General features: G+C 38.6%; 2 protein-coding genes across 9 annotated transcripts in view; both read left to right on the plus strand.

Annotated features, from left to right (window-relative positions):
- Nucleotides 1–12,452, plus strand: part of Strip (striatin interacting protein) — a 39,544-nt gene extending 27,092 nt beyond the window's left edge. For all 5 annotated transcript variants that reach the window (XM_071696247.1, XM_071696249.1, XM_071696248.1 and 2 more), the window contains one exon: nucleotides 975–12,452. In XM_071696247.1, the coding sequence (XP_071552348.1) occupies nucleotides 975–1,133 (159 nt within the window). In that variant the 3' untranslated portion in view covers nucleotides 1,134–12,452. The remainder of the gene's footprint in view (nucleotides 1–974) is intronic.
- Nucleotides 12,453–13,372: 920 nt separating this feature from the next.
- LOC139767098 (uncharacterized) overlaps nucleotides 13,373–25,026 on the plus strand; it is a 73,408-nt gene continuing 61,754 nt past the window's right edge. For 2 of the 4 annotated variants that reach the window (XM_071696077.1, XM_071696080.1), the window contains exon 1: nucleotides 16,421–16,553. The gene's annotated coding sequence lies outside the window, so the exon portion shown is untranslated. Of the gene's footprint in view, nucleotides 13,391–16,184; nucleotides 16,322–16,420; nucleotides 16,554–25,026 lie in introns of those variants that run through there. The other 2 variants (XM_071696079.1, XM_071696078.1) reach the window with 2 other exon arrangements.

The following is a 25,026-nucleotide window of genomic DNA, read 5'->3' on the forward strand; positions in this document are numbered from 1 at the left end:
GAAATATAGGTCTCGTACGTGATGTGCAGTCAGAGAAAAGTACGAGGAGGAGAGACAGATCTCTGGAATATTTAGATAGGTGCCATCTGAGAATTGATTAGACCTAGGGCAATTTCACTTGAGGAAGTTAGAGGAATGACTGGGGACTGGATGTAATGGAAACATTTTTACTCTGGAGTTGAGGTTTTTCTCACAAGACAAAGCGACATGATTTTCAGCATGAAAAGTAAAAAGCATTTGTGTAAATGGTGAAGTGCATGTTTCTTCTGAGCACACTGGGCTGTATGTCCATGATTCACCTTTTGAAAATTGGGAATGCAGTTAATAACTAGAAATGTTAGCGATAATCTAGGCTAAGATTCAGTGATACGTCATTGGAAGAAGTTATCATCTTTGGAAGTATCCATGCCCCATATTCTCATGTTATGATTACCACTTTTTACTCCCTTAGTTTTTATTTATTTATTTATTTATTATTTTGCTTTGTTGCTGTCTCCCGCGTTAGCGAGGTAGCGCAAGGAAACAGACGAAAGAATGGCCCAACCCACCCACATACACATGTATATACATACACGTCCACACACACAAATATACATACCTATTCATCTCAACGTATACATATATATACACACACAGATATATACGTATATACACATGTACATAATTCATACTGTCTGCCTTTATTCATTCCCATCCCTTAGTTTTATAAGTTTTATTTTTCTACTGGAGATGATTGTTATATCGCTAGTTCTTTGTCCATTCTTTGCTGTCGTTATTCTTACCATATTCATTATTTCCATTGTTACTAAACTGTGAAAATATCTTGACCATTTCAAATGAACCATATTCCAATTCCAATCCAGCATGTTATAATCAATGCTAATATTCATGTTGATAAGTAAATTTGTAATGAATGAAAGATGATGGTAAGCCACAGTGGCAGCATCAACCACAAGTTTTGTGTTTTATTACAGGATCCTGACTTTGAGCCATTGGACAATTGTGTTACAAGTGTATTGGGACGACCTGTTGAACTGACAGAGGAGTTTAAGAAACACTATGAGGTGTGGCTACAACAGGAAGTGTTTTCAGCAGCCATAGACTGGGACCAGCTCTTAGCTCCAAACATATGAATGAAAGTTAGTGAATATGAATGGCTAAGTGACTTAGTTCTGCTCACGTCTTGACACACATCACTCATTTCCACCTTTTTCACAAACCTAGCTTCTAGGAATGTGAAAATCAAAAGGGAATGATTACAGTAATGCTATGATGGCATATGTGTAAGTCAAGAGTGAACTCAGAGAGTTGTAATGAGGAATGAAAAATGGCATCACAAGAGCAAGCAAAATAAAGGAGAATTTGGATTCCCACTTTGAATAATGTATTAAGATGGAGGAGAAAAAAATGAATTTTTTGTGCTCAAAGTCAGAGCCTCTGAGCTCTAGAGAAGTAAAGAATATATTTTTAGATATTTGCATCGGGACCACATCAGGGAAACCTCCATGTGTAGATGCTTTGTTGGGTTAAGAGTCTTGAGTGTTGTTGACAACATGAAGGTTATATGCCCTGTATTCATCAAGAAAACTAGTCTTTTTTTTGTTTAATCTTCTTTTATGAATGATATGTAAGCTATAAGGACAGTGAGCCATGAATTACCTGAGATGAGAAATGCTAAACAACAGGTTCAGCAGAAACCACATAGATTAACATGAAGTTGCAGAAATTATAGCAAACCTCTGGATCTCCTGCCTCTCTCATATATTAGCACATTAGACTGCCATGATAACTTACATGCACACATACACATAATTGCTTGCACAGTCTTTTACAAAGGCACTCATACTCACCATTCTGTATTGGTAAAACAAGTTGATCTTAGCTCTAGCTAAGTTTGTCAGGCCGCCTGGTTCTGTACACATTAGTTAATCAGTAAATGGAAGGGCTGGATCCATGCTCTCTCTCTTTCTCTTCTCTGTTACATGTTTCATCAAGTGCTTATCCATAATTCAAATGCTGTGCAGGGATTTTTTTTTTTAAGAATTAAGGGGGTAAGTGCTATCACTCAAGCAGAGTATTTAAGTTCAGAGATATTAGAAAAGGCTGACTCTAAAGATACCAGTTCATATGCCATAAACTGATGTGAAACATAGAGTGACAAAATTAAGAAAATAAACAAGGAAGAAAGATTGTAAAATTTAGGATATGGTTGATAAAGGTTAAGGGTCTTGCCAAGGAAGATTAAAATTGTGATAGGAATAGGATTAAGAGTAATATTCCTCAGTCCAGTAAAAGTCAATGTATAATAACTCTAAAGGATTAAGAAACCAGGTTGTAAACAAATATAGAATTATTATGTATTAGCATGGAAAACATGGATGTGACTGTGACATCAGAATCATGAGTAATATCTCAAAAAATTGGCAGAAATAGAAATTGCAAGATATAAGATATTGAACAGGAAAGGGCTACAGAGGAAAGGAGAAAGTATTCTGTTGTATACAAGACCTGACTTGACCTGACCTAACCTAAACTAATCAACAACCTGGGTCACTTGTATAGTAATAATTTGTTGAGGGTGTTGGGGATATGTTTGGTCACTTTTTTTCTCTATCTTTCAACAGGGTACACCTGTCACAGTTATTCAGAATTTTTATGCTAGTAGTGTGTTCTATCCATATGGACAGTATACTTTTAGAATTTATCACTGTCATGGAAGAAGTTGCTTTTATTGGTTCTAAGACTCAGGAATCAGATTATGCTTTTCAATGATTTTTGTTTTTTAAACAACTTTATCTTCATGAACATCACCTTCCTCTTTTTCACCTTATACTTCTCATACAAATATTCTATGGCAGTTCTTGAAATGGAGTAGCCACTCCTTGTTTGCAGGAAGTTTGCCCTTGCCAAAAAACTCTTTGAACATTTCTTGGGCCATATCAGTCAAGATTTGGTTAAGTTACTCCATTGGTATGCAGATGGTGCTCCTTAGAACATTCAGGTTTGAGCTAATTGAACATTATAGCACAGTAATTTCATCATTGTACTTGCTAAACATTAGAATCTTCAGCTAACCCTTGGTTTTGTGGATGTCATACATAATACATGTAGAGACATCATATTGATTTCATGAATTTAGGAGAGCATTTCCAATATCTTTGAATAATGAAGTTAAGGGTGAGGCCCTAAAGGCTCGGAAGTGGCAGTGGAGTTAACCAGTTGGAGAGAGTCTTTTGCCATGGCCACTCCTCTCAGGGAGTTCCAGGAAGGATCAGGCCTTAGAGATATAGATAGATGGATAGTGTGAAAATTACTTCTTGGTAAGTATTTGCAGGTGAATGTGCCACTTGCAATCAGGTTGACAAATAGCAGTGATGAGGCAGGCCATGAATTTGATATTAAAAGTACTCTCTTTAGCTATATCATTTGTAGTATTTTCATGCGAAAGTTTTTATTTGTTACTATGTAACTTTATCAACATTTCACCAAATTTTTGTTGTAGAAGAATATGTAGTCTGTTCTTTTTATATTTTTGGTATATCCTGATCTATATATTTTTGGGAGTGAGTATGAGTATCCTTATTTTCTCATTTAGACCTTATGAAAATCACAGATCTCAAGAGAAAGTTCATTGTGTTTAGTCAGTTATAATGTCAAGATTTTCCTGGCTGTTATCAAGTTTCTCTCAGAATTTTGTGCTGATTTGGAGGTTTACCTTCACTTTATTTCACCTGCTACTGCTAGTCATGATGACATCTTTCTTGAAAAGTGAAGATTCCTATTTATGAGCATGATGAGAAATATGTAGATGTACTAAAATATGGTACATTACATGCATTAACTAACATTTTATTTGGAGTTATCTTTGTTATAGATGATTTTGATTGCTAGAATTGCAAACACCAGTGTAGTGCTGCACCTTCAGGGCTTTAGGTCATGGAATTCACAAGATTATGGTTGTGTTTTCAGTATCTGTATGAAAAGTGAGGAAAGTACTTCTTAGTAAGTACTGCATTTGCATAAGAATATGTCAACCTTGACTAAAATGTCCAATGTCCACGGTGAGATGCATTACATATCATACTAAAGTATTTTGCTCCTCATTTGTAATATTTTCATTTTGTATATGTGTAGCCAGTTCCTTTTATATTATTGTTTTAGCCAGATCTATGATGTTTTAAGGGTGGAGCACATTTATCGTATATTTTTGTTTGAAGTGCATTAGAATCTGAAACTTCAGTTGAAAGTTCTTGATTTTTAGTGAACAATTGTGCTTGGATATTTTCCTTGGTAGTTTTGGGTTTTTGATAGACTTGTGTATGCATTTGACGGTAATGTAGAAACTTTCTTTTAATAATAGTTTCACCACTTATTATTGTCATCTATAATTATGTATTTCTCATAGAGTGAAATAGTATTTTAAGCTTTAAAGTAACAGATTCCTCTTCATAAGCATGAGAGAGAATAGATATAGTTGTAGATAAGAGAAAAAGATATCTGATTCCTGTTAGCTTAGATATAAGCTACTTAGCACAAACAAGAAACAAAGCTCACAGAGCTGATAGCAAATTTGTTAAACTAAGGCAAATGAAGTGCATATTAGAAGGATTTCAACTCAATCATTTGATGATCCCATTTCTTATCAAAGATTAAAAGTAAATATGTTCTTGCATTAGCACTTTTTATTCTGTTGCAGTAATTTACTTTATAGAAAAAGAAGCAAAACTACAGGTCATAGTTTTGATTTGTCTGAGGTAAGTAACATCAGCTCCTATTGAATGTCCAAACATTCATTATTTTCATTCTGAAGTTACATGGCAGCACTAAGTACCTGACATCACTGTCCATGTCATGCCTTGCATTGGTAGTATTAGTAAGTGCATTCAGATGACATTTACGTTTTTTGCAATCAGGGAAAAGTACTTTTCACAGCCCTAGAAAAATGAAGTATTTTGTCCCTCAGGTCACACTGACAGAAGTGGTCTGTTTTCCCCTAACTACATCAAGGGTAATGATATTTTCTCAGCATTATACATTTCCTGTCTGCCGTTATTGATAAAATGATAGTGACTTAGGTATTCCAATGTTCTCATGAAAGTCTATCCAATTATTCTGTATTAACGAAAGTTCATTGTATGAAATTCCAAATGTGTTTGAATTAGAATATTGATTGACATATTAAGCTCATGACGTTGTGAATTGTTTCTTTTATGAGATTTAAGGATAATCAGCAGATTATTCCTGTAGAAAGTACACAAGGGGAGCATAATTGATGAAAAGATAGTATAAGTTCAAAGATGTGGCTTTGAATCTTGCTTTTGTCACTGTAGTCTGATGAACTGTTGTGTTTTATCCATTCTAGTTCAGCACCATACTGCTGATAGGGAGACTAAAAAAAGGAAAATAAACATAATTTTCAGGGACTTTATTCCAAAACTGTTGCTTAGGTTTTTCATGTTGATACACTTTTGTCATACTGAAATTATACAAGGATTATTTATGTATGTGTATATATATATATATCGTGCTGTCAGTGGATTGAATCGGCATGTGAAGCGTCTGGGGTAAACCATGGAAAGCTGTGTAGGTATGTATATTTTGCGTGTGTGGACGTATGTATATACATGTGTATGGGGGTGGGTTGGGCCATTTCTTCGTCTGTTTCCTTGCGCTACCTCGCAAACGCGGGAGACAGCGACAAAAAAAAAAAAAAATATATATATATATATATATATATATATATATATATATATATATATATATATATATATATATATATATTCATACATATTCACCATTTCTTGCATTAGCGAGGTAGCATTAAGAATAGAGGACTGAGCCTTAGAGGGAATATCCTCACTTGGCCCCCTTCTTTGTTCTTTTTTTTTTTGTTCTTGAAAAGTAAAATACAGGAGGGGAAGATTTCCAGCCCCCCAGCTCCCTTCCCTTTTACTTGCCTTCTACAACACACAGGGAATACATAGGAAGACTTCTTTCTCCCCTATCTGTAGGGGTAATACATAGCAATGCTGTTGCATGTGGGGCGGGGTAGTGACAGGAATGGATGAAGGCAAGTAAGTATGAATATGTACATGTATATATATGTATTCTGTTTCCCATTTTAGAAAGTTAAAAAAATACAAGGAGGGGAGGATTTCTGGCCCCCCGCTCCCGTCCCCTCTAGTCGCTTTCTACGACACGCGAGGAATGCGTGGGAAGTATTCTTTCACCCCTATCCCCAGGGATAATATACATATATATATATACACATACACACACATACACACGCACATATACACACACACACACACATACATATATATACATGTGAAAAATGTAAGAAACAATTTAGAAAACTGAAACTTCTAGCTTGAAATGAAATGAAAAAATGAATGTCACATAATGGTTCAACCTCTGGCTATGGAAAGGAAATGTTTAATTTATTTATTTACGCAAACGCGGGAGACAGCGGCAAAAAAAAAAAAAAAAAATATATATATATATATATATATATATATGTATATGTCTCTGTAGGTGTATGTATATGTTGATATGTATATATGCATATACGGGTGTTTATGTGTGTATATATATATATATATATATATATATGTATATATATATATATATATATATATATATATATATATATATATATATATATATATATATATATGTATATATATATATATATATATATATATATATATATATATATATATATATATGAGTGGATGGGCCATTCTTCGTCTGTTTCCTGGCGCTACCTTGCTGATGCAGGAAGTGGCCATTATGTATGATGATAGTAATGAAAGGGTAAGTCAAAATTTTATTATGCTTAGAATTGAATTATAGGACCAAGTTTTAGACTCCTTGATCAGATGTCCAACACAGGTTAAGTGGGTGTGAGAGAATAAAGTCATCTTGTGTTAAAACAATATTCACTTGAAGGATTGGATGTATTTTGTATTTAGTGATATGATCTGCCTGACCTTGGACAGCATTGTGAAATAACAGCTGGGAATATCAGGATAAATGTGATTGGCTCCTGATTGACCAGAGCATATTGGTGGATGATTCAGATGTAATTCATAGTTAATTACTATTTGAAATTTCTTGTCTTGTGGAAACTCTTGGGTAAATCAATGGTTCACAGTCCTTATAAGTCATACTCCTTCACAACAGAAATTTTTATGTATAAAATAGTTTTTCTTTTTCTCAGTCATCTTCATCTTTCCACATTTTATGGCTGTTTGTTGTGGCAGCCTTATGTTTGATGATATCTAGTCTTGGGAATCAGTTAAGGCATTTCCAAATGGCTTTCTTCCCCCCCCCACCACCCCCCCTCTCTCTCTATCTGTTTGTCTATCTCTCTCTTTTTAAAGCTCACAGATGGGTATTCTAAGTTTTAATGTTCTCAGATATAACCCAGATCCAATACTGTATGCTTGTGGAAATAAAAGTGAATGATGGAGTATTATTGCCTTAAAACTCAATCTTATTTGTCTGTATTTGTAAGAAATTTTTTATTGTGCATTCGGTAGAGATACCTGTTTTCTAGGTATATAGGGACAGAATATTTGGGATTATTGTGGAGAACTATGTTACTTTACAAAGTGATTTTTAGACAAATATGTATTAAGTTTTTTGTGTGTGATGGAATGTATGGATCATCCAGTTTTACATGCAAATGAATAACTCATTATGAAATTGGAAATTATATATCATTTGCCCTTTAGTGTAGACAGGCATAATGTAAAACAATTGCAGATATCAGCCATATTATTTCCATATTATTTGTATGCATGTACCAATCTGCTGCATCAGCTCTCAGAGAAAACAGGAATCTTCTCACAGTTACTTTATCACACCTAATCAAGAACAGAGGAATTATAAAAGGGAGTTATCCTCCAATTGTATTGTTGTAGACACAAGGAGGAAATGTCATGACTGCTATGGAAAGCAGCTGGACTTTGTGACTTAATTGAGGGGAGCTTAGTATTATGGACAGGGATACTTTGTAGATTTATTTGCCACATACACAAACAGCCAAAGTGCATATGCATTTATCATTGAAATATTAAGGGAGCTAAGAATTGTCTGTATGAGATCCTGTGCTGGTTTTAAGTGATTCACCTAGGTCAGGTGGAGGTGTAAGTCATTCAGATATGATTCTGTGACGTTGGCTTGCAGAGAGGACTGATTTAAGCAGACAAGGTACTGATAGCAAAAACCACTAATTGAGTAATCACATCTTTTCATGGATATGTTCACAAGGTATGTGCCTATTCAAATTGTTTCTTGTTCTATGTTACCATACTATCATGATAAAATTCAAGGATACTAAACAGTGTTGAACTGAAAGTTGACTCAGTTGAAAATAGAGGTCTAGTCAAAGCTGTCATACATGGAAGCAGCCAGACACTTCAGTATTGATTGCTCCACACTATGCAAGACTTGAATAGAGAGAGATGAAGTTTTGAAACAGTCATCACCCAATAACTCTCACAGGCATGCACAAACTCTGTTGCTGCTGTTCTTAAGGTTCTGCTTGTAATGGTTTTGAGGGAGAACAAGCTTTATCTTTAGCCCCGTATCATTAAGATAATACAGTGGAAACTGCTTGCTTATGTACTTGTAAAATCCCAGGAACCCTCTTTTTGGGGCTCCTGCAGTGTTTGAGGTTGCAGTTCACACAGGAACAGGGAAGTTGGGCTCCTTGGGGGTGAGAAGTTCTTCAACAGTGCAGTACTCTTTCATTCTTCCACTTATACAGCCTACTTAAGGGTAACTTCTTTCTCAAGGTGTTACCACTTGTAAGTGGAATCCAGAAACACACAGCCTATGAACCTTCTAGTGTATGTGGTTGGCATTTTGAATGCTACTGAAATCCATGGAAGTGGCTTCTGGGGCAGGAAAGTAAAGGAGTGTGTATATATATATATATATATATATATATATATATATATATATATATATATGGGGATAGGGGATTAAGAATACTTCCCACATATTCCCTGCGTGTTGTAGAAGGCGACTAAAAGGGGAGGGAGCAGGGGGCTGGAAATCCTCCCCTCTTTTTTTTTTTTTTTTTTTTTTTTTTTTTCCAAAAGGAACAGAGGGGGCCAGGTGAGGATATTCCAAAAAAGGCCCAGTCCTCTGTTCTTAAAGCTACCTCGCTGATGCGGGAAATGGCGAATAGTTTAAAAGAAAAAGAAAAAATATATATATATAAATATATTCATGTGAGAAACTGCAGAAGCTGGTGACTGAGTTTGGTAAAGTGTGTGAAAGAAGAAAGTTAAGAGTAAATGTGAATAAGAGCAAGGTTATTAGGTACAGTAGGGTTGAGGGTCAAGTCAATTGGGAGGTAAGTTTGAATGGAGAAAAACTGGAGGAAGTGAAGTGTTTTAGATATCTGGGAGTGGATCTGGCAGCGGATGGAACCATGGAAGCGGAAGTGGATCATAGGGTGGGGGAGGGGGCGAAAATTCTGGGAGCCTTGAAGAATGTGTGGAAGTCGAGAACATTATCTCGGAAAGCAAAAATGAGTATGTTTGAAGGAATAGTGGTTCCAACAATGTTGTATGGTTGCGAGGCATGGGCTATGGATAGAGTTGTGCGCAGGAGGATGGATGTGCTGGAAATGAGATGTTTGAGGACAATGTGTGGTGTGAGGTGGTTTGATCGAGTAAGTAACGTAAGGGTAAGAGAGATGTGTGGAAATAAAAAGAGCGTGGTTGAGAGAGCAGAAGAGGGTGTTTTGAAAGGGTTTGGGCACATGGAGAGAATGAGTGAGGAAAGATTGACCAAGAGGATATATGTGTCAGAGGTGGAGGGAACGAGGAGAAGAGGGAGACCAAATTGGAGGTGGAAAGATGGAGTAAAAAAGATTTTGTGTGATCGGGGCCTGAACATGCAGGAGGGTGAAAGGAGGGCAAGGAATAGAGTGAATTGGAGCGATGTGGTATACCGGGGTTGACGTGCTGTCAGTGGATTGAATCGGGGCATGTGAAGCGTCTGGGGTAAACCATGGAAAGCTGTGTAGGTATGTATATTTTGCGTGTGTGGACGTATGTATATACATGTGTCATGTGTATGGGGGTGGGTTGGGCCATTTCTTTCATCTGTTTCCTTGCGCTACCTCGCAAACGCGGGAGACAGCGACAAAGCAAAAAAAAAAAAATTATATATATAATATATATATATATATATATATATATATATATATATATATATATATATATATATATATATTTATATATATATATGTGTGTGTGTGTGTGTATGTATATTTTCGTTCGTACTTGTTCAATCGTTTCTACAGTAGTGAGGTAATGCCAGGAACAAAAGAAGAAAGGCCTCATTTGCATGTTATGTAAATAATTTTTTCATGTTCAGCTTTCCTGCATTAGGTAGTGTTACTCAAGAATGACCTCATTTGCTCACTGCCACTCTCTAGCAATCATATGTAATGCACTCAAGCCACAGCACCTAATCCACAACCAGGCCCCACAGACCTTTCCTTGGTTTCCCCTGACCGCTTCATATGCCGTGGGTCAGTCCATTGACAGCTCATCGCTCTGATTTGCTCCATCCTATGAATGCCTTATATTCTTGTGCATGTTCAGACCCCAAGAATTTAAAAAAATTTTCACTTCATCCTTCCATTTCCAATTCAGTTCCCCATTTTCCTTAACCCATGCACTTCTGAGACAAATATCCTTGTTTGGTCTCCTCACTCATTCTCTCCATATGTCCAAACTGATTCAGCACACCCTTTTCAGCTTTTTCAGTCATACTTTTTTAGTTACCACACTTTTCTTACCCTCTCATTTATTAATCAATCAACACCACATCACATATTGTTCTTAGGTATTTCATTTACAACACATCCACCTGCCTTTGTGATTGTTTTTGTTGGGCCCATGCCTTGCATCTATACAACACCATCAAACTAACATACCACAAACATAACTATCTTTTCCTTTACAGACAATGACCTCTTTCCACACATCCTTTAGTGCACCCAGGCATTAGACCCCCACACCCAGCATATGGCTTACCTCAGCTTCTGTGATTCTTTTTGCTGTCATTTCAACTTCACTTAAGGTATCTAAAGCATATCATCACTTCCTCTAGTATCTCTTCATTCAAACTCGCAATCCAGCTATTCTGTCTCTTTCCACTGCTGAACCTAATAACCTTTTCTTCGTACATACTCTCAGCTGTCTCCTTTCGCTCACTGTCCAAAACTCATACTTCTGCTGTTTCTCACTTGAATCTGCTACCAGCACCATGTCATCAGCAAACATCTGATTCACCTCCCAAGTCCCCCCATAGTAGACTTCAGCCTGGCACTTTTATGCCAAGACCCCTAGCTTTCACCTCTCTCACCACCCCTTTAAACAAATTAGATAGCCATGGTGACCTTACATACCCCTCCTGCAGACCCACCTTCATCTATAATCACTCACCGTCTTCTCTAACTACCTTAATGTCATAATAAAAATTCTTCACTGCCTCTAGTAGCCTTCTTCACACACTATATATTCATATATATGCATAACCCCTTCTGCAGATCCTCAATCAACCTTCTCATATGCTTTCTCCAGATAGATAATTTTTTAGGCATTGACTAGATAATATTTGTATATTAACAAAGTATTCCTGTTCATACATGCTAATGCTAATATGAAAGCCTAGCAGTGCATTGCTCTGATATGATTGCCAAAAGTTCAGATTTTATAGATGCTTCCCTTAGTAGAATTCTGGTTTTGCTGCATTAAAGCAGTTTTCTCCCATGTAGTGAGCTGTGGTGAAATAAAAATTTCTTTCTGACAAAATGCTCTAGAAATAAAAACGAAAACTGACTGTCTCACGTGCTACAGGATTAGAGATTGCGAAGTTGTATAAGAATGTGAATATCAAGATGTGAAGGAAAAATGACAAAGCATCTATGATTTTGAGCACCCTTTACAACATTGTTCTTCATATCTGGTGAGTACCCGACTTGTAATATTTGATGATCAAATATATCCCTGTTTTGAGATGAAAGTGACCTGATTTTTTGTTTTTATATATCAGGAGTTTAGATATCTGTTCCACATAGAAACTGGTTAGTCTGGGTAAACAGGGTATCAGTATAACAGGATGAGCTATTGAAAGATCATGTATGACATTTAGCACCAACTTCAGAGTTAGTTTCAGGGTTTCAGTGAAGCCTGTTTATCCTGCTTCTGAACTTCAGGGAACACCATATTAGTGTATCTGTGTTCAAGGCTTCCATCAAACTGTATGATCACATTTGTGTTATTAATTAATTTATTAATTCATGATACAGTAGAAGTTTCTTAGTGTTCATTTGTTCCTGGCGATTGTAATATTTGTCATGTTTATATTGTTAAATTATTTCCTTGTAAATAGTGTAATTAAATCCTTATATGATCGTGTAGCATGATTTCTTAACCAATCATTCTCATCTCTTTATCACTGTTTGCATTTGTTAGAAATTGCAAGCCGAAAATTTCCAAAACATGGTCACTATTACATATCAAAATACAAAAAGTTTAGGAAACATTATAGTTATAAAAGGTTTTAGTAGATGGGATGACTAGGGTAAGAGAAAGCTAGGGGAGATCATAATTCTTGTGGTTTGATAGGTGGTGATTTAAGGATAAGGGAAGTTGAGAAATGTTTTGAAGGTGAAGACGTTAAAACAACAGGCACCATGTTAAAAGTGTAAGATGGCTAAGGAATGACAGTAAAGAGTTGCACAGGCCTCTTTCTTGGAAATAAATCCTGGCATCAACCTTCGCTTTAATAAAGCGTCTGCTCTGGTTACAAAAACTAATGAATGATGAGTATTCATTTGTGTTAAACACGCTTAAAGAAAATAATCTGCCTGCTGTATCACCTGATCTCATATTAACGTTGACAAGATTTATGCGTTATTTCTACTAATTTACAAGAATATCATGACATTTAATTAACAAAGAACAGTCCCTCAGAGGGGTATATAGATAAAATTGGAGGGTGCTGATGTCAGCTGTAGTGCTACGTAGATGAGGAAGAATGATTTTACCTGCTCTAGACAAAATATGATTGTTGCATTTCACTCCTGAGTCACTCAGGCTGAACTTTCTCGGTAAGAAAACTAAATAATTGTAATAATGATTACTTTTTATTCATTATTTGTGACAATCCAGATTATATACTTGAATTTACTCCCCATCTCTAAGGTCTACTTCTGGAAACCGTCACCAGGTGTCCAAGGGAGATGTGAGGTGTTTACATGGCTCCTGTAGATAGGTGATATGTTTACTGGGCTCTTGTAATGTGCATATAGACAATCTGCGATTCGACTCTGGCAATAATCTAAACTCCCAAGGTATGTGAAAGTTGCAACACGTAAATCATTTAGGTTTGACTTGAATCTGTTGGTGTAGTTTGTTGATTGTTATAGTATGGAAACGATAACACTCGCTTTTTGAGATGTAATTCCCCAAATATAGAAATGTTTAACAGTCATGGAGTTCTTCAGTATTGGTGAGAGGTAGCGATCTCTGATTAACTATAATGAAATTATGAAAATACTTCTCGGATTAAAATTCTCCCTTTTGTTTATCAAATGTTCATCAACAATTATATACCACATCATTTCATACACGATACATGGAATATGTTGTTTAAGTAGTGTTTCTCTGTCCTGTCATGCTGGCTTTTAGTGAAGAGACGTTTAAGCGGCCTTTGGGTCCCTACTTTGAGGGATGTAAGCACAATATAGTCTATTCTTATTATATAGCTTAATGTGGTCTCGCTGTGGAATGTTCGTATCGACTTGCACACACACCTTCACTACAACAACCATAATTCATAACTCAAGGTGAGGAAGAATAATGATACTTTAGGTTAGCTTCGCTAGTGTACAATAAGATTTGTAAGATAACAATCTAACTACTTCCGAAATATGTTGAAAATTAGCGAGTAAAACCTGCACCTAAGCGTGTAAATGTAGCCAATCATCATTGTAAGATTTTTATTATCAGCTCCTCAAGGTTCGTATCTTTTTTTCGATCAGTAAGTGTCAAGGCGTCTATGTTCTCATGCATTCAGCATCTAACGCTCGCAGTGTATTTCTGTCATTTCGACAGTGCTTTCATTTTCACTCACTGAGCATCAAGGTTCTCTCATTGTTCGTCGATCGCAATCAAGGTGCTTGTACGTCGATCTAGTCTGTAGGATGCTGAGTTTTCGTACTGTGAGCGGAGTGGGATCGGCTGGCGTTCACGTCCTTATCTGTAGGATAAGTTATCAAATTAACATGAATCTGGTAGTGAGAAAGTTGTACGTAATATAGGACTTGTCATTGGGTAGAAAAGGGAAACAAGAGAACAAGAAAGGGGATGAATATGAGACGAATGAAAGTGACTGGAAAAATTTGGGGGAAATATTTCGATATGAATAAGAGCTAATATGAATGGTTTATACGAAAGAGAACAATGAATGACGGGAAAATAGACGGATTAAGGAAAAATCAGTATGGAGGAAAGACAGACTAGATATTAGGGACAGGTAGGGAAAAAAGGAGATGGAAACGAGAGACGAGATATATATTTGAGAGAGGGAATGACAGACGTAATTGATGATAAAAAGGAAACAGGATGAATAAATAGGGCGGGGAGAAGAGAGGAGTGATTTTTGAGAAAGTGTTACCGCAAATGAGACTGTGGATTGTTTGTGGGTTTATGAAAAGTCGGACAAACACGTTGGATCAGTATTTGGTGTGGTTATAAGTCTGATTTGTGAATTTCTGGGATCACAGGTGCATGAATTTGAGGAAGTCGCGTAATTGTGTTTAAAAGAAAAAATGGGATACTTGAGCAAGCTGTAAGTACCTCAACATGTTAGCGTAGCTGATAAAACTGGTTCCTTTCCACATGTATTTATTTTTTTCTATGTTTTGGTGAGCAATAATTAACTTCATCAACAATACTCTCCCTGCCCCTGTCTGTAATTCCACCACCGTTCCAAACCAAGTCCTTTTTAGCTTCCTGTCCAGTGCCGCTGTCTCCCACGTCAGAACAGTAGTTTCCCATGGTTACCAATTTGTCTTATCTCTTCTGCTCCACCGAATTCTGCATAACAGGATGTTTTTGTAGACGACTGCGCAGCCATTAAAATGCTATCGTATTAAAAGATACGTGGACTTCAGTCACAGCTGCATTATGAAACGTCTGTGTAACGTCTTGACATTAGTGTTCAACCACTTCAGAGTGTCGGTACGATGCTTGGGTGTAACGGCCTAACGTTTGTCCTCGACACTTAGGAGTTAGGTCATAAGTCATGACACCATTCCAAAGGGTCGTCATACTCAAGGGACACCAGTGTCTGGACACCAAGAACACAAATGCTGTTATATAGGCGATATGTGTAGTTAAGTGAAATGTCAACCGTCCATGAATAAGTTTCATTTCTGCTGATACTCGCGATTAATTCAAATAATTTCTTTAATGAGTAAACTCATGCCTTAAACTTGCGTGATAAGGTCAAGTGCAACATGGCAGAAGCTCTCTCATTATCGGCATACAGATTAACATGAGTGCTAGTAAATAAGAGACAATTGTACCCGAAATCCTCTTGAGCGAGGCGGATTGCGTAAAGCGTTTGGCTCCTCATCATTACGTCTTTAATTTTCAGCGTCTTGGACATGTTAGGCGACCAGTTGAAACTAGAATACATATCTTAATACGGAGCGATCCCCTCCCTCCCCTGACCGTCATCTCCCCGTACACCCTGACGTAAAGGGAAATATCAACGAGTTATGGTTCAGGAAAAACACCGCGAAGGGTAACCGCAATTGGGCTGGTTGACCTTGGATGTCTGCAGCAGGACACAGGAGCTGTGTCTCCGTCGCTAGCGGGGAAGAAATGGTGTGGTGTGTGTGTGTGAGTGTGTAGTTGCTGGTGACAGTATTGTCTCGTTAGTCATACCTCTCGTATGTGGACAGGTTATCAATCACAGTATCACACTGATAACCAATCTGTCGAAGCTGGTTCGTTCGACTGATGGTATTTGGCAACTCTACGTAACTCCATTATACAATTCGTCTCGTTAGTATCGTTAAGTGATAACCATAGTTATAAACTTCTGTTCAGCAGATGAAGTGCTTAAAGGAAGTCGAATTCCATTGGTGAAGCTCTGGAAATCACAAGTGATAACAGCGAGTGGCGTTTGGTGCTGACCTTTTCGTAAATACGAAGAAAAACATAGAGACGGACTGTATAAATTTACATTTTACACTCCCAGAACAACTATATTGGTGAGAATACTGCAGAGTTTTAATTAAACCGCTTAAAAATCTATCAAAATGGTTATATTAATGATAATTCGGAAATTATGGCGAGAATTGGCAACGGTGTGAGCCTGCGTCCAGGGCCACTGGGTAACTTTAACACGGCAGTGACGATCAGTGCGAGTTAAGGTTTGTTGTTATGAGGATACCTTTTGCTGTACTCACGCCGCATTGGATTCATACTTGTACTCATATTATGGTGAGTCGTGCCGTGTTTTCTTGAGTGACATCTTGCAGGATTAGGTTAGAGAAATGGAGCGGAAGCCGCTGATGTTGTTAGGGAAAGTCTGACGAGGAATTAACTTTAAGGTTAACTTTTTGTTAAGTTCATGTGTCATATTAACAGTATCAATCAACGTTTTCTGATATAGTTTCGCTGAGATCGCATGTGCTACACTGGAGAGTACACTAGAGTAATTATACACATTAGATTTTGTATCTCCTAGGCTTCGATAATCTACAGCGGTCAGGAATGTGAGATGTGTTGTTGCTACCAAGGCCTTGGACGAGCGCGTGATATGGCACTTGTAGATTTGATCTTGTAGACAAGAGACAAGTTTGTAACTAGGCTTGTAGATGAAATTATATACTAGAGGGGAAATATGATACGACGTAATAGTCGGATTTTAATATAGCTGGTAATGGAGATGGTTTAGATGTATGATACCAAGAGGGAAGGTTGTTGGTCTTGTAGCAAGGTTATCGTAGAACGATGTTCACCTTCAGGACAGCTGTTCGCTGGATGACTGGAGGGTAGTAGCTACGTTGGGTGGTAGTTAGTCAAGCTGTAGCGAAGTAGTGTAAGACGGTAGTTGCAGTGGAGGATTTTTTTTTTCAAAGATAAATGTAGGGCGGTAGTCTTATAATCCTACACGCTGGTGCTTTTTTTTTTTTTGTATTCCACGATGATGGTAATGATCTTATGTAACAGATCTGTAGAAAATGTGTCGGATGCTGGACGGAGTTCAGTACAATGGTGGCTCTCGTGGAAGATGTTGTAGAGGCTTAATAATTATAGTGGTTATACTTCTTCGATTCTACACTTATTCAAGGGAATCAAGTGGAGGTTCACCCCTCCTTGTCACTCCAAAGGATTCTACATTTCCCCATTACTGGAAATAGCGCACTATTAGTTCAGTTTACAGACTTAAAGTAGGTAAACTATAACATGCATATAGATATTCAGGTAATTTGTTTGTGGCTGCTTGTCGTACCGAGATATAGTTGTTCAAGAAAAATATAAATGGCATTTTTCTGCCGTGTGACATGCAGTGTCATCAGTCGTATCTACATGATAAGTATAGCCCAACGTATTTACACCCACCTTCAGGCGGTCGCTGGTGAACATTGAATTTATGACCACCCGAAGCATGTGGAGACCTTCAACATGTGGAAACTTCCAGCATTTGGAGGTACCAAGCATGTGGAAACCCCAGCATGTGGAGAACCCTAGTATGTGGAGAACTCCAGCATGTGGAAGTCCTCAGCTTGTGGAGGTTGCAGCATGTAAAGGTCCCTAGCAAGCAGTAGGAAGCCTTCAGTACGTTGAAGAACCTGGAGCAGCTCCGATATACGTCACGCAGTCTATTGAGCCCAGCAGGAGGGTGATTACCTGTGTGTCGTCGGGCTGTAGGGGAGAAATTTAATGTCTAGCGTTGTAAGTTTTGTTTATCTGCTGAGGAAGACTCATCCCTTGTGGAGTTTTCTGACGACTCTACAAAGAGTTGATTCGTCCTTGAGACCTGCTCTCACATCTGGGGAAATTCTGGCTCTACATGATAAGAGTCGAGTCTAAATCAACCCGAATTATGGATTTGAGCGTCAGGTCTAATGATATACTGGTCATTACATACAAGGGTCATATACCGTCATACTCAAGAGGCTGAAAACACAAAGTGTCAGGCTTCGATCCTCACACTGGACCAGAACTAGATCCTCTTTAAGCTTATAGGAGGAGAGTCCAGGTACCTTTCCGCTGATCGGACGAGAACGTATAATATGTTCCTGATTGGGCGCAAGAGCTTAGGATTGATTTGAGGAGGCTGGAGGCACCTTGATGCTGATTGTGCAGACACTGAGGGACGACGTAGACTGGACTAATGTGGAAGGAATTTGACACCGGTTGGATGAGAACACATCCACCTTGGTACACAGTGAACGAAAGCAAATGCATCTTGTCGCTGATTGAACATATTGAGCACTGTAATCTGACTGAACGTTCAAGCATCTTAACGCTGATTGGATGCGAACGCAACCGACATGGTTCAATCACTTGGACGCTGATTGGAGGAGACGATCTCCTTAAGAACTTGGACTCTTGAGTGGAAGAAACGACAGCCACTCTTACGATTAGATGAAAACGCATACTCTCACGGTACCTGGCGGAGCCCGCGTCTCCTTCGCCCACCTTCCATCCAAATGATGTGGTGATAATCCTAAGGACCAACTCCTCATCCATGCCTGGTAGTGCCATCATATTGTTCTTTGATTGTTCCTCCTCGGGACATGAATATAATAGCCACACGCATGCCTCCGTTCGACACCCACCTGATTTATCTACGACGGGCTGACTGACGGAGAAATGAGACAAGATCATCATGACATGGCATTGTTACTGGTGAGGCAGATGATCCCAAGTTCCCCTGTGATAATTGATGCCCAGCCTCTGACTTGACCCACACAAGGGCCCGGTCAAAGGTTACCATTTCATCGTAGTGCTCAAGGCGTCGTGCCGTCGTGCTCCGGATGTAAAACAGGTGTAACAGGGGGCAGAGAAAGACGACATTTATAGTCGTTACCTTGCGTGCCTGTGCTAGCGGTCCCCCACCCACCCATCTCAAGGCTAAATCAGTCTGTTTTTTTTTTTTATTCGTTAAATGATTTTATTTTATCTTCCACAAATACAATTATTGCTTGGCGAAGACATTACAGGCACTCGCCGAACTTGAGCATACGAAGTCACTGAAATGTATGTGGATATGTATAGGAACGTTACAGAGTTGGGATGACGGCTTATGTATTCAAGACAAGTTACAGAGGTGGGCAAAGGGCCCCATGTGTTCCCAGACAAGTTACAGAAGTAGACTGAGGGCCCATGTCTTCCAAACAAGTTACAGAGGCTCGCTGAGGACCCCATGTAATATGGACAAGTTACATAGGTGGGCAGAAGACCCCATGTATTATGAACAAGTTACAAAGGTGGGCTGAAGCCCCCATGTAATATGGACAAGTTACTGAGATGGGCCTGACCTTTTTCAAGGGCAATGCTATCACACCCAAAGGTACCTTTTTGCTCAAGGGTCGTACTGTCGTGCTGAAATCGCTATTTAAACCGTTGACATTTATTGTATTTTTTTTTATTATGATGTCAGGGGCATAAATATAGCTGCATAATTTCCTGAAGCAGCATGCTGCCCAGTGTCTGGGAGAAGCTAATTTTCCTAAACATATTTGGTATAATTGTCACGTACACTTAAACTGCTTAATTAGACACTTCTCATCATTGGAGTAATTTTTTTTGTCACTAAAATAATTTTAGTTGGCATATATATATATATGTATATATATATATATATATATATATATATATATATATATATATATATATATATGTGTGTGTGTGTGTGTGTGTGTGTGTGTGTGTGTGTGTTTGTGTGTGTGTGTGTGTGTTCGATCCCAAGAAGATATTGGTGAAATGGCTAATGCGATTCCATGTACTAATACGTGCAATAGATTTAAATACATAACGTTTGTTCGTACCTTCAACTTCTAATTCTTGGCGCATTTACCACTATTGGGCTGTCTGGATAAAATGCTGAAAACGTGAGTGTTAACTCCTAATATTTCCATAGTTTAATGGTAACATTTGATATTTTTCAGCGTATTCAAACTTCAACTGCGTAATATGAAAATATTTTAACGATGAAATGTGAATTTTACCGCTAAACTATGTGATTAGAAACATCTCCAAGATCTAAAGGATTTTTTTTTTTTTAATATCTGTGTCATTACATAGATTGACAGCAGATTGACAGCCCTTTGACTATGACGACATAACCCCTTATGTACTGACTAAACCCCTAACCCCTTGAACACGTCATCTTAACCCCCCCCCCCCCGTAAGTACGCCAACGATAGTTATCGTACCTAAGGAGTAAATTATCGTACTTGGGATCATCATAACCTGGGGAGGGGGGGATGGGTGTTGAATTGATGTATTCAGTGGCGTTGATGCCACAGTTAGTTGTAAGTTGGTGTGGGTGATCCCATGGCCGTCCACATCGTGGGTCACACTGTGCCCTGAGGGAAGGGTACGTTAGGTTGGCCTGGTCACTTTGGACGAGGCTCAAGGGCGGGTCCACAGGTGCCACTCTCGGGTACCTGATGTGGCTGGCTTTGGGTTTCCCCCAGTAGCTGTCCAACCTCACCAGAATACTTCTTGATTTTTTTATTTTTTATTTTCTTATTTTTGTGCTGTTGAGTTCATCGTCCTTTGTCTTCAGAGTTGTTTGGGTTGGATTATTTCTATCTTCAGCAGCATCTGTTGCAGGTCTCTGAATTGTGGGTGTACAGGATCAGACCCTCTGTTGCTGGGGGCGCACTCCCCATGGGCAGATGGTACGACCCTTGAGCATGACTTTACGGCTTTTGAGCACGGCTGTACAACCACAGGGTGTGATGGCCTGGCTTTTAACCTTACCCTAATGGCTTATATGCCTTAACCATGAGATTCAGTGATGTAAGAACCTGCGCGTACGTTTCCAGACGCTATACCCTTCATCAGTAATGAATCTTTTCCCTATAAATGACCGATGACGTAGTGGATATTCTGTATTCCACATATACAACCAAGACTCCGTCGTGTGTAGAGCTGAACTCACCCCAGTCTTTGTTGATGTTTGCATTTCAGAACACGCCATACCCCAAGCATTTCGGCTGAATTTGCAATCTGTTGCCATAATAGTTATGTGTAGTTTAGCCTAGCTGCGCGCATGAATTTGTGAAGCCGGAAGATTAGCGTACGTTTTAGCTTACGTGAGAGAAGTGTGTTAGTTCGGTCATATGCAAGTTTAGTTAGGCTATTAGTGAAGTTAGACTACACTAGGTCAGGTAGGTCTTGATTTGTCCAAGTTGTCTTGTGATATCACAATAGCCTATATATGGTAAGCCCCGGCAGGGTTTAAGTACAATACATACGTTGGGTCCACAAGCTGTTGTAGGTGAAGTATGTCACTTTCATCTGCCGAGCACACGAACCTTGCATGTCACTGTACATTGACCTTCATTATACGTAGACCAACAGAGGCACTCAGAACCTTATGGTTAGTGGTCGGCATTGGGCGTGGTATAAACTGTATATCAGCTTTACTGTCTTCTGAGTATCTAAGCTGTGGTGTGTCTTCAGCTTAAGCTTTCCTATTTGTGCCAGAGGTGTGGTTTGTCCAGCTTAGCTTTCCTGTTAATGCCAGAGCTGTAGTTTGTCTTGGCAAGATATAACTGGTATATAATGATTGGTGATGGTGGATGGTGGGAGAAAAGGAGGAATTAAGAGATGGGTGGAAGGATACAGTTTGTGTGTGTGTGTGTGTGTGTGTGTGTGTGTGTGAGAGAGAGAGAGAGAGAGAGAGAGAGAGAGAGAGAGAGAGAGAGAGAGAGAGAGAGAGAGAGAGAGAGAGAGAGACTGCATGATGAAAGAGAAGAGCAGGATGATAAGGCTTATGAGGTACGGCTATACGACCCTTGGGTATGATGAATTGATCTTTGACCAGACTAAATGGTCAAAAGCCGTATTGTCGTGATAAAGGGGTTTAGCTTTACTTAATTATATATACTGATATCCTTGATAGCGTTGTTTATATATTTCATGTACCAATTTGTAACCAGAAACATTTTAACTGTGCTTAAATTTTCATAGGATCAAGAAATGTTTAAGTAGAGCCAATTTTGGTTTTCGACGTGGGGAATTTTCCATTTAGTGGTTGTGGTAGCGGCCGCTCAGTGGTGCATGACTAAGGTTTATCTGGGCTTCGAGCTGCATTTTGCAAAGTTTTCTGTTATCTTGTAAATGCACCATTTCGCTCCGGATAGCAAGTGTCGGGTTAGTATATCGACAGACTGGGTTATTACATTAGCATACAATGGACGTGGAATGCCTGCAATGTAGCTTGCTAATGCGAAAATGAAGTGAAATTTGATTTAAAGTTATTCACTGGTACAGTGCGTGCATTGGTAACCCCTTAAGTACGACGTTACAACCCTTGAACATGAAAGTATGGCCCTTGAACACGAAGGAACGACCGTTGAACATGACGGTGTAACCCTTGAACATGAAGGTATGACCTTTTGAACAGACGTTACGACCCTTGGGTAGCACGGCCTGGCCTCCACAAGCCAAGAGCTCATCAGTCGAGCCACACTGTTTAATGATCCTGGCTCGAAGTGATGAGTTCCATTAGCCAATTTACCTGTTACAATAACACTTTACTACTTGATTTATGGGGTTAGTATCAAGGGATTTACTGCTCTCTCTTTCTCAAGCTCTAATAGGAAACCTCGCAGCAGCAGGCTAGTCCAGCTCCAGCTGACAGGAGTTTATTTATAAACGTATCCAAGAATTACTTGGTTTACAAACATCCCCAGCGACCCACCTGGTGAACGAACATATACATCGAATCACGTTTACTCATTTGAGCCCTCATTGACCGTGAAAATTGATAGTGGATTATTATACTAATTCATTTTCCCAGGTGGATATTAACGCCGTCGTCAAGGCATGGTAGACGACATCTTGCTTTGCTTGCGAATAGTGTTCGTTGACAGTGTTGGCTCCTGACAACATTTGCTCTCGGAAAGTTAACCAGTTATCAAAAAGGTTACCCTTGCTTTTTATTCCTATTGATTCTTGACAACGTGGGATGCAAAAGGTTAACCCCCTTGGGTTTGGCGGTACGACCTCAATGCACGAGGGTACAACCCTTGAGCACGACGTTACGACCATTGAGAACGGTAGGACGACCCTTGGGTATGATGGCCTGATCCATGGGAATCGTAGTACCATCATGCCATTTTACCAAAGGGCTACACCGCCTGTTCACTGGCCGTACACTCGTGGTGAAACTCTCAGTCGTACTAACAGGTCGTGGTTATATTCGAAGGTGTTACCGTCGTGCTGAAAGGGTCAGTTGTGATAAAGCTATCTTTTCAAATAGTTATTTAACTGAGCTAACACCTGCTGGTGATATTGGAACGCTCAGCATATTTGACTAACCTATAATTGCCGTAAATGTTCGCTGGCTTACCCTGCCACACCACCCTGCCTGAGGCTTGACAGCTTCGCTTGCATTTATTGATTATATGCACGTCATTATCTAATCTTCTTTTTTATTATGACATTTTGTGGAATTTATCGTTAGGCTCATAATCTCTAAAGGTAGATTCATATAACATTTCGGGATATATAATAATGGTGATAATGATAAAATAGTACCCGATCAGCGTTTCCTGTGTTAGCGAAGTAACATCAGGAATAGACCAAGAAAAGTCACATCCACTCATATATATATATATATATATATATATATATATATATATATATATATATATATATTAATTGTGAGACATCCAGTTTGATCCACTTTGAATTACCGCGCTCTGACCCCACGCGTCAGTAAATGACTTGCACTTTGAAGTCGATTTCTTTTTGTTTTTAAAGTAAAAAAGACAATGTTGATTTTCCTTCTGCGAGGACTTCTTGTTGCTAATCATTGTTTTATGTGCTCTGAATTATCACAAATTACAAAAAGTTGATTTATATCCTCAAGTATCTTGAAAAATTACCATACGACGCAGTATTCATGTTACGATAGTTTACGTACGGTAAACGAATGATTTGTAATTGTTATTTCGCTGGCTGTTACTGAGACGTCTCAATCAGATATGAGAGGCTGCAAGATAGCTCACTTGCTCGGATATTCAGCGCTGGTTTAACAGCGAAAGTTCTTGGGGTTCGACTCTTAATCTTAACCTAGTAGTCGCCTGCTTTCGCTTGGATCGGTTTAGGTTAGGTTTAGTTGCCGGCAATGTGTCATTTGTGCAGTCATCCCCGACTGCTTATATTACACTGAAAGGAAGAGTTCTTCAGAAAATAGCCTTTTTTTGATATGTCGGTATGAAAGTTGTGAGTTATAGTTGTAGCGAGTTATACATCTTTCTGTAGTGTTGGATCGAGACGGTGTTGGCTAGGGTTATGCATTCGACGGTACAACTGTTATTCTTATTAATGCGCTACAGATGTTGAAACCTGCACTTGGCGTGTACAGGTGTTGGTGAATGCCATTTGATGTATTGGCTGCACTATCTCTCCTTCCCTCTTTCTGTATCCTCTTTCTTCCCCTTATAGTTGCGCCTTTACCCTCCAGGTCTTCCCTATATATATATATATATATATATATATATATATATATATATATATATATATATATATATATATATGCTTCACAAAGCATCAGTTGCCATATATTCACATGAATCACTCTACCCGGCCATGTTGATACGAATATTTAAATTAGATAATATTGGATTACGTCTTGGTTCTGACCGTAATGTCTGATTTTTGTCGCGTTGATAATTCATCTACTTTATTGCAGGCGTTTTAATTTTAAACATAATTTTCT

The sequence above is a fragment of the Panulirus ornatus genome, chromosome 59 (assembly GCF_036320965.1).
Source record: "Panulirus ornatus isolate Po-2019 chromosome 59, ASM3632096v1, whole genome shotgun sequence".
NCBI classification, from domain to species: domain Eukaryota; kingdom Metazoa; phylum Arthropoda; class Malacostraca; order Decapoda; family Palinuridae; genus Panulirus; species Panulirus ornatus.